Source organism: Athene cunicularia (genome assembly GCF_003259725.1).
Source record: "Athene cunicularia isolate RWA chromosome 1 unlocalized genomic scaffold, athCun1 chr1_part1, whole genome shotgun sequence".
In the NCBI taxonomy this organism is placed as follows: Eukaryota; Metazoa; Chordata; class Aves; order Strigiformes; family Strigidae; genus Athene; species Athene cunicularia.
Window position 1 is genome coordinate 119,621,161 of NW_020799091.1, and position 10,602 is coordinate 119,631,762.

General features: G+C 40.9%; 1 protein-coding gene across 1 annotated transcript in view; it reads right to left on the reverse strand.

Annotated features, from left to right (window-relative positions):
- Positions 1-1,602: 1,602 nt before the first annotated feature.
- The window catches only part of NIT2 (nitrilase family member 2), a gene marked incomplete at its 5' end in the record, with an annotated part of 9,312 nt that continues 312 nt past the window's right edge, over positions 1,603-10,602 (reverse strand). The window contains 8 exons of the mRNA XM_026846927.1: positions 1,603-1,766; positions 2,089-2,144; positions 3,200-3,298; positions 3,943-4,021; positions 4,433-4,507; positions 5,484-5,577; positions 7,093-7,181; positions 7,300-7,420. Of these exons, the coding sequence (XP_026702728.1) occupies positions 1,678-1,766; positions 2,089-2,144; positions 3,200-3,298; positions 3,943-4,021; positions 4,433-4,507; positions 5,484-5,577; positions 7,093-7,181; positions 7,300-7,420 (702 nt within the window). The remainder of the gene's footprint in view (positions 1,767-2,088; positions 2,145-3,199; positions 3,299-3,942; positions 4,022-4,432; positions 4,508-5,483; positions 5,578-7,092; positions 7,182-7,299; positions 7,421-10,602) is intronic.

Here is a 10,602-nt window from a genome sequence, read left to right on the forward strand (position 1 = left end):
CACTGTACTAATTTCATTGAAACCCCCCAAAATAAAGTCCCCTTTGTATTGCTTCTGAATGGAGTGCACTGGAGCCCCCTAAATCATACTGCCAAAACAAGGTGCTTGGAAGTTGTCCTGATAGACTGAAGGGGGCAGAGCTTGTGTGACCTCTTCAGCTGATTTCCATCTGTTCTCCCTATCAGGGATTCCATGGATTCTGCAGACTGTTGGAAATGGCACTTTGCATTTTTAAGTGGCCAGCCCCTGGGAATCCTGCACTGCTTTAATCTTCACAATGTTGTGTTCAGTTCCTGCTCTGCTGCACATTAAACTACTATAGAGAGGGGAGGAAAGGCAGATGCAGTAGCTTAGAAAATGGATGTGTAATAGTTGCTACAATTTAGAAGATGGAGCCAGGTGATGGCCATCATGGATGCTGGGTCTGGGGGAGGCACCAATCTAATGCAGGAGACTTGACTCAAATGGTAAATTGTTAATTTTTTAATATTTATTTTTCAACAAATAAATCTTCATTTCACCTTGTGCTCTGTGGCTTGTTTCTTCGGAGATCCAGTACAGTATGAACACTGAAATGCAGTGAGAAGTACAGACCAAAAAATACCTGCTGGAATAGATTATGCCACTGTGTGGAAGGGTGTGACTCATCTTTTGAGGGGAAAGATGCCTCAGGGTTTGGCTTAATTTAACCATATAAATTTTTTAAACACACACCCCCCCTAGCTCATTTCAGAGAAGCCAAAAGAACATTAAAAAAAAATGTTGAGAGCAGCTGTCATGCATGTAAACATGAAGCAATTCCAGTACCTGTCATCTTCTGGAAGACTGGTGTGCAAGTTTAAGCCTTGCCAGAACCAGAGAGCACATTGCTGTTGCCCCACCCACACCGGTCGGGCTGGAAGTTAGACACAGACCCCTTTGACTGATGATTCTCAGCCTTTTCAGGTGGAGAGAGCCAGGCAGCAGAATTAAAGCCCATTCAGACATTGTATTAAGTAAGCAGTATCCAGAGCAAAGGTAGGGTGGTATGTGAACCGCTTTAACAAAACAGTAGCCTGCATCACCAGCAATAAGCAGGAATTGTGTTAAGGAGAGTTTTAATACATATATTCCAGGTAAGACCCATGAACCAAAACATGCTGCAGATTCTGCAGTAGTGGTTCTGCCTGGCAGCTTTTTGCTCGTCCCAAAGTAGCACTGAGCAGAATTTGCCTGTTTTGCTTAGTGTGTTAGATATTCTTTCCAAATTAGAAGTTAGGCATTCAAGGAACTCTGTTAAGGCACATATAACTAAAGGACAGTGGTGGAACAACCATGCTTCTAGAATTATCTGATAATTTGCTGAAAAATTCATAATACCAAACCTGACTTCAGAAGATTTACCATAACATTAACAACGTTATGTTCTACAAAAAGCCCCCAAAAGTAACTAAAACATTGTGATATGTAAAAAGCACTGGTAACCACTACTGTGTTGAACTGATTTCACCTCCCTCTTTATCCCAGCTGTAAAATCTTATGAAATACCACAGTATGTGAGAAGCTAGAAAAGTATTTGAATCAGTTTTAGAATTACTACACCAAATCTGTGGGGTTTTTTTTAATTAACTGGCACCTTTAGCAGCAACTAATAAGGGAATCCTTCTGAAGATAAGAGCAGCAGCCTCTTCACCCACTTCACTTTTTCATCTCTATGCCATAGAGATCACAACGCTTCTGGCTTAAAATAGGAATTTGACGACGTATTTCTGCAAGCTTCTGCAGATCTGCAGGGGGGAAAGAGTGAGCTATTAGAACAGCAGTCAGCAAGGAAAGCTCCTGGCTTGCTCTGAGATGAGGCAGGGAAAAGAGCAGCTTTCAGGGAGAAGGGGTCTGTGACGCTCTGCACCTGGGCAACAGCAGCTTCCTTGTAAGGAAGGAAATGGGAAGAGTGGAGTCAAGTGCTGCTTGTTCTCACTTTAGTCTAGCAAAGGTGGGGAAGGGATGGGAACACCGCATCATCTGAAATTGCATGTGCAAGCCCACAGACTTAAAGGCTATCTCTCCTTAGTCTTGTGACCTGTACTCAAGAAAGCACTTTGCCCTTACCTATGTCTGTGTATATAACTGTTTCCTCTGCCCCAGCTTTGGCTATGACTTCACCCCTGCAAGAGTAAGCACACATGTTCACAGCATTAACACCAAGGTCTGAAGGCATCAGTCCAGTTGCTGCTGTTTGTACAAAACAGAGCTCCTACCCTTGATGTCTACAGCTGTAAAGACAGGGCTATCCTAAAAATAGCATCATAATTCATAATTCTGGCATGACCAAAATGACTTCCAGGCTTTATATGTGGCACATTTTATGTACAACATATACTTCACATAAGTATGCTTCTGAAGATCAGGAATCATGGTAAGAGCAACTCTGAGAAGCAGTGCATGTAAGCATGTGCTGCTACACCTCAAGGGAAAGACAACTTCACCAGGGACAACCGTATATGGCAAAGACTGACAGTTTCTCCTTTTAGATCCTACTGGCTTTTAAAGAGTGTACTTCTCTGCATGAGCTACTGAACATTACTTGTCACGTCTCCCACAAGCTGTTCTGTCACTGCTTTCATCGTATAAAGTTAAAAGCTCAGGACATAGCTACAACTTTTCTTACTTTGCAATCATCTGGAAGAGAACTGTCAGTGGATTTATTTGAAAAAACACAAACAAATCTGCCTGAAGATTTGGTCACTTTTGCCTCATGTGCACCTGCCTGGCTTCTGCTTAAGTCAGAACATGTCTCTTACCTAGCTGAAGACATTCTTATGTCAAAGCAGTATTGTTCTTTGAGGAAATTAAGTATTTTGTGTAAGCTGTTTAAGATGGTTCAGTTCTGCACAGAGAATTACCAAAATGCAGAGTATATAATGGACTGAACTTTAGGAACAAGTTGAAAAGGTCAGTGGCTTGACTAATGCTAAATACTAGTACTAAGGAGCTTTTTTGTTACCAAAAAACATATGTACTGTTAAACTAGTTTTAGTTTCTTAAGAGTTTTTCAGCCAGTTTTAAAGGATGGTTTAGAATGTAGGCTTAAGTATCAGATGCTTTTTACCCAGAACTTATGACATTTTTGAGAGTAGATGGAAATCTGGGATTGAAATGTGACTATCATGTAAAACATTTTTTAACCAAAAAAAAGTAGGTCTGGTTTTTCTGAACTTACCATGGATTTACTACAGTGCTGTGTCCCCAGGCAACATAGGATGCTTTTTCATCTCTAGCAGGAGATATGGTCGCTACGTAGACTTGATTATCAAGAGCTCTGTGTTCACAGAAAGATGAGGGGATGGGGGGAAAAGTGAGTAGAATTTATTTTTTTATGTCACCAATTAACTAAGCAGAAGAGAAAGAATTTGCTCTGAAGAGCAAGCTGTATGTCCTCTTAAGGACTAGCCAAAACTATAAATGATATGAAGGCCAAAATAGAGTCTGGAAAGAGAAGCCTCTAGCACCCGCTCCAGAGTTAGTGGGTAGAATGAATTACATGTTCATTCAGTATGTAGCAACGTTGATTGAAGCTTAGCAAATTAATAAATAATGCAGCCCTCAGGAATCTCAGGGTCTATTTCTATCTGTAATTAGAGCAGTTCTCAAATGGTTATTGGCTCTTCTAGAAGTCTGTGTGTGAAGGGTACTTAAAGAGCCATGGGAAAAAGCTCCTTGAAAGGGCATAACTGTGGAGAGGCTGGCAGGAGTGAAGGATGAGCACTTCCTGCTTTCCTCCTTAACAGAAAAAATCATTTTGGTGTCCCATGCAAGGCCTGAGGAACAGTGCAGCTCCAACTCCAATAGCAGAGTGGCCCCACAGCACCACTTGTGCTGCAGGGCGTCATTTGAAACAGAACAACAGTTTCATGTGCTAAAACCCCTCTGGAACGGGAGTACAAGCTGTTACTTTGTTCTTACCGTCCCCTCTGCAGCAGTTCCCAATGAGCTGGTCCTGTTGTCAGGTTAAAAGCCCCTGGATAGATCAGCAGATGGCAGCCTTTGTAAAAGGGAAAAAACCCAACCATCATTAAGGGGAACATAGTTTACCCTTGAGTGGCCCTTCAGACCGAGGCTCAAGGCAAGGTTTCTCTCAGTCCCTCCTGCTCTCTGCCCAAAGTGAAGCCAAAGAGATCCTGTACCCCCATAACAACTTCGAGTGCTTCTGTCAGCAGAGCCCTGTGACACACTGCCAAGGGGGGGGGAAATGTACCCATCTCCATCAGCAAACCTGTAGCAGGAAAATAACTCTTACTTTACACAAGAACAGATGCTTATTTGAATAACAGAAGTCTATATTTTGTGTTAGTGGGAGAAGATGACACAGACTGCCCAGTATGTACCCCCGACCTGGTCCTGCCTAGTTCCAGCCTTAGGGGTAACCATGCTCCCTTTGGTGACCCAGCCTCACCTTTCTGGCCGTAGACTTGAGCCATCTCCGCAAATCTGAGATCGTAGCAGATGCCCAGGCCCACTTTACAGTATGCTGTTCTCAAAACACAAGAGACAACAGTCATATCGCTGTCACAATTACACAAAAGCAATCAGAAGACTCCTGGTAGCCATCCTGCCAACTGTCATATGTCCCACAGTAACAGGGGAAGCTGTATTTAAATGTATATCCTTATCTGTAACAAGCACTGCCTATCTGCGGGGAGGAATTCATGCTTCATGATGAGGAGGACTGTGAGAAGCAGTCTTACCTACCCTTTAAAAACAGCCATTTCCACAAAATCATGGTATGCCAGGCCTTTGTGTAATGTATTCCTCTCTGATTTAGTTTTTCAATTGTTTTCTTTAAGAAAAGAAAGCAGTCACTGCTCTTCAAGGGCTCAAGAAATTATAGTCATGTGCTTTCTTACACTATGCACACTGTAAGGAGGAAAAAGTGACCATGGGAGATGAGACTCTTCAGGGAGCTCAGTAAACAGGACATGTTAACTTCTGAATACTGGGGCAGGGAGGGAAATAGGTGTCTTGCTTTTTTTATCTGATACAGTTGATTCAAGAATGTTGGAATGGGATTAACAGTTAATTGTCTCCATTATTACATCATCCTTACATGAAACAATGTGCCAGTGTAGCTGTTTGCTACACATACTCTTTTCCAAGCCATATTTTATATGAACCATTTTAAAGATGTAACTACTATAAAAAAGGAGTAATTTCTCTTTGCCAAATCTATACCACTATTTATTAAGGGAAGTGCCATGATGTATGCTTCAACCCTTTCTACTCCTCTGTCCTTTTTTGCAACCACATTGCCTTTTTACAAGTTTCAGAAGTGACCCACGCATTTGGAACAAACAAACTGTATTTGCCATGGTTGTCAAATGCCTAATATAAATCTGATCGACAGTCTAAAAATCTATTGCTGGGAAGAAGGAGGGGTAAGAGAACTCCAGAATGACTAGTGATACTGTGGAAGAGCTTCTTAGAGAGACGGCTTCTCTTATACTCACGAGTATCAAACATGGAGAAACTATTCCCTGGACTCAGTGTTTCAGACTCTTTGAACTGTATCTTCCCAGGAATATTAATGTCAAACAAATGAACCTGTAATTACAGTATGATTAATAACAATTAATACACTTTCTCTGCTTGGTATTTGTGCCTCTATTAGCCACGTGTTTCTAGCTACCGTTATCTAGACTACACTTTTGTCAGGATCCCAACTAAACATTGCTTAAGATTGTGAGATCTGCTAGGGATGATTTAAAGCAGTTTTCTTCTTTACAGAAATATACATATCTAAAGTTATTTAGAAAAAATAAAAAAGACCAGCCATTTTAAACAACACCTATAATCCCTGTGACCCAAATATCACTTACCAAATAGAATGCCCTATCCTTCTACCATGCATTAATACAGGGTACTTAAAATAGCTAAAAGTATAACAATTAATTTTTAGCATAGCTCTGTATCTTCTTCATGGAAAGAATCCCTGCAAAATAGCTAGATATCTTGATCTAATGAGTAATTATGCAAAATAAAGGATACTTATAAAACATCTTGACTTTGTCAGGATGATTTTAAAGTCTGTTAAAGCAGGTGATGTTTTCCTCTCTAAGATCGGAGTCCCACTCTTGCAAAGCTTCTCCAGAAAACATCTTCAGCAAGTCATAAAGTTCCCATGACTTCAGCTATGCAGATGTCTCTTAGCCCCTGCAGACAGTCTTTATCCCTCCTTTGCTGTGGAAGATTCTGTTCCTGACATTTCCTAAAAATACAGCTGGTTTTCTATTATTATTTGTTCATATTTACACAGTACAAGCCTGCACTCATTCTACAACTATGGGCTTGCAGGCTAGTGTGTTATGATGGAAGGAAAGCAACACGGTACTTCAGAAAGTGATCTAATAGTGTAGCTAGGTGTGGAAGTAGTTAACAGAATAAATTAATACCTGCACCCCAGAGGTATTTTGCACTACCTCATTTGTTCCAAGTAACCCTCTGTTCTCTTTTTTTTTTTTTTGGTTCTTCCTTGAGAAAAATAAGCTGTTGCTCACCAAAGGAATGATACCTGTATGCATGGTCAGATTAACAGAAACTACACTCAGGTACAAAGCAATGTCTAGGAGGAAGATGCATCCAGGTGGAAGCAAGCATCTACCCTGAGCAGCAGACACCTGGACTATGGCACCTGGACTGCAGCTCTCTGCACTGATCGTACATACAGCACACACAGTATGTGAAGAACAGCGTATGTAACAGGAGGACTACATCCATGGGGAACCTGAGGGAAAATCCTGATTCCATTGAAGTGGCACTGTATTTTAGACCTAAACCAAGGTACACAGAGGAGTTGGATCAGGATTTACTCTTTACCACAGTTCTCCCAGCATCTGAGAAAAGCCAGTTATGCCTTCTGCATTTTACCATCCTTACTCAGGACAAATTTATGACCACCTTTGGAAGGTCCCAAATAAAAATTACATGCAGTTTTACTGACAGTTCACAGCTTATTATTAATGTAAGATTCCACTAATTCACACCACATTTAGGCACAGATGAAATAATTTGTGCAACACTGCTAAGAAACCTTTTAATAAGAATATTCTGCCATCTCACCTTCCTATGCTTTGCCAATATAGCACCATCAGGCCCAAAAACAGCACATGTATTGTACAGCTTTCCATCATCCTCTTCTGGAATGGATCCTGTGTAAAGGTGAGAACAAAGATTTCTCCCACTGTATGATATAGACTTTTGATTCAATGGCAGTAATAGACATTGCCCACTCTTCCCTCTGTGACACGGTCACAAAGTCTAAACTACCTCCAATGAGATATATGCTGCACTCCTTTGCAACTTCTGACAGCTTTTGTGTCGATTCCCCAGGGATCTTCTCTGCATACTCCTTAAAGTATTGCGTTCCATATGGAGAATTAAAGCACTCCTAGAATTAGGGGGAAAAAGAAGTTAAAATCCAGTTACACCACTGCAAGGAGATAGATTTGACTTTTCAAACTCCTATCTATCAGTGTTCTCATACAGTCTTTAGTTACGGGAGTTTCGTTTACAGGAGCTCAATGAGCAAATCAGAGAATATCAGGAGGCCAGAAAGCCCCTAACAATTAGAAAAGATGCAGGGGGTGTGTTGGTGTGAACATGTGCCAAACAGAACACGAGCTAGGTGCACCATGCAATCAGCAAGTAACAAGGCTGGTGTATTTGTCAGTCTAGACTTAACAAGATCACAAGATGTATTCTCATCAGAACGATGAACCAAGTTCCACCTAGCTCATTTGCCAAGTTACAAGCTAAATAGATTCTCTCAAAACTGCGAGATGCTTGGGCTCATCCACAGCACATAATTTCTTTCATTTTTAAAAGGACCTTGGCAAAAGCCTGCATTTTTCAGTTACTTATTCTTTTGCTAAAACAATCCTTTAAACACCATTTCCTCACAACTGAGCAGTGTCTTGTGTCCTATGCTCTAGTTAAAGATTTGCTGTTCCTCAGAATCAGACATGTAATCTTTAGATTAACAGGCAGTTTAGATGCCTAAAGTAGGTGGCTAGTGGTATTTGAGATAACTAAAATATCCAGAGCTTTTACTCTGCCTATTTTCCAGCTCTGTGAGAATTGTCTTCCCTGCTCCCAATACTTTTTTTGTACCAGCACCTACTCTTTCACAAGAGATTCCCAGCCCAAGCATCTCCCTCAGTTGTTGCCTTTGCTCAATGGAATTTGTACCAGGAATAAAAAAAAAACAACAACAAACCCCAAAACCAAAATCAAGCTGTGAATAGCACAGTAAACATATGCATTAGCCATTCGAGCAAGCTTCTTCACAACTGTAGTAGATTCTACTGAACCAAACTGGGATGGATGTTTTTGCCCCATATACAGACACTGGACCAGCAGGCACCAACTAACCCTCAGCAGAATGTGTAGAGGGAAGAGGCAGGAAGGGAAGTCTCTGTAGACTTTCAAACAAGCTTCCCACAGGCTTCTGAAAGCTGGAATGCACTTCAAGGAAATAAAAGCAATGCCAGCTGCCTCCACCTTCATCTTGGCACTTGCAGTGTCAGGGCAGGTGGTACTGAAACCAGCAGAGCTCTGTCTGGGCAAGCTTGTGGTAACAGCATACCGCTGCCCCTTAGTTCACGCTTGGACAAAACTGCAGGTTTGGGAGATTCTGAGCTCTCCAAAGTGGTAAGAATACGTGGAGAGATCTTTGAACTGCTTTATATCCGTTTCTAGATTCAAATGGTTTTATTTCTTTATCCATAAACATTACAAAGTGTTGTTCTCTCACAATTTTTTCCTGGTTCAGAAATGAAAAGAAGCTTAACACGTGAAGGCTGAGATGCCTCTACAAAGGTGTAGATTACATACTCTGTGCAAGTTAATTCTGTTCTTTACACAGCGTGATTTAAAAAAAAAAGTGGAGGGAAGAGAGTATTTCATGCCCATGTCCTAATGCCAGTACAAAATTTATCTCCCAAAAGTCTGAAAAACCTTGCCCTTGTTTGATGAGCTTTACTTTAAAAGCATAAATTATGATTGGTAAAGTAAATATCTCAATGTAATAAACTATTGTAACTAATTTGCTAAGTTAAGCAAGGCGGGTATGATAGGTTTGAATGATCTGTAAATGTTAAACCACACTATCCTGCTGTCTAAAGTATTGTAAAAATAGAATATGGTACCCTGTGTGGGTTTTGAAATGATTTGCAGTTACTATAACCTATATTACAATGAATGTTTGAATATATATGGATAAAATATAAAGTATGCCATTCGGTTGGAAAAATGTAACTACTTCTCGGAAACCCTCATCAACTAGAGCTGATAGGTAAACCGCTTCTTGGAAACCCCATCACCTAGAGCTAATATGTAACCTCTTCTCAGACCCCCCGCCCCCCCCTAGAAATAACCTGTAACTGCTACTTGAAGAAAAGCCTGACAAAAAAATTGAATCATGAGGCTTTTAAAAGATCCAACAGGAGAAAAGCGCACCAAGAGACCAAGGCTTCAAGACTTTCAAAAGACCCCACAGGAGGAGGACAAAGACCCAAGCATCTCAAAGGACCCAATGGAGAAAAAGCAGGACAATTATCTGACGGGAGGAGATTGGTTAAAGACAATGGCACAAGAGTATAAAAAATGCTGCTTTTTGGAACTCGGGGTGCGTGTGGCAGAGCTGCAGCTCTCCATGCACCCAGCGCTGCTTTGCCTATTGCTTCCCACCCTAAATTGATTGAACCCAAATAAAAATATATATTTTTATAAAAATTGGCTTTGTCTGATTATAACATCAACTAAATAGGTCTGGAAAACTCACTGTTTGTACACATGATTAAACTAGCAAATAATAGACAATCTCAATGTAGGAAGCCCAGGCAGAACAATCAAAGGTCACATCTGCACCAGAAGAGCTGTGTTAGCACAGAGGAGCTCAGAAGGTTGCTTAATACTTCGCCTGTGACAGCAGGAGGGACATTCAGATCAAAAGTTCACCCAGAGAAGAACTTTGCGCTCCTGAGTCAGATGCTGCAGGGCACAGGGGGAACACACGTATTCCCAGGAAAAGGGGAAAAATGCTCAAAGCTGCACTGGGAAGGTCACCATGTTGCCAGCACGGTCATCTGTGTGTGAAAATTCAGCAAGGTAATAACGACTGAAGTCCAAGAAGTAAATCAGAAATTATCAGTGATTTTAAGTGGCTATTTATGTGCCCACAGAAGGGAGCCACAAGAGAAACCCATTTTAATCATAATTCAGCCATAAATGACCTGCTGGAAATACCTGAAATCTATTTTGTTTCTCATGTACGATCTAATCTGAAATGATTATTGCAAAGAGAATCACTGCATACCTGTTTTCTTTCATCAACAGTCTTTAGTTGAAAAATCACCTTTTCCTACATTTCTAGCATAGCTTCTGCAAAGATTCAAACCACAGCATTGCTTTTGTGAATTCAGAATATACCAGTGATGGAATTGCCTAGGATTTAAACCAGCACAAACTTAAACAGAATCTTATACCACAGAAGAGACAACCTGCTTTTTCTTTTTTTTTTTTTTCTTCTTGTTTTCACCCCCCTTTACTATGCTGCTAGACCTGTCTCTT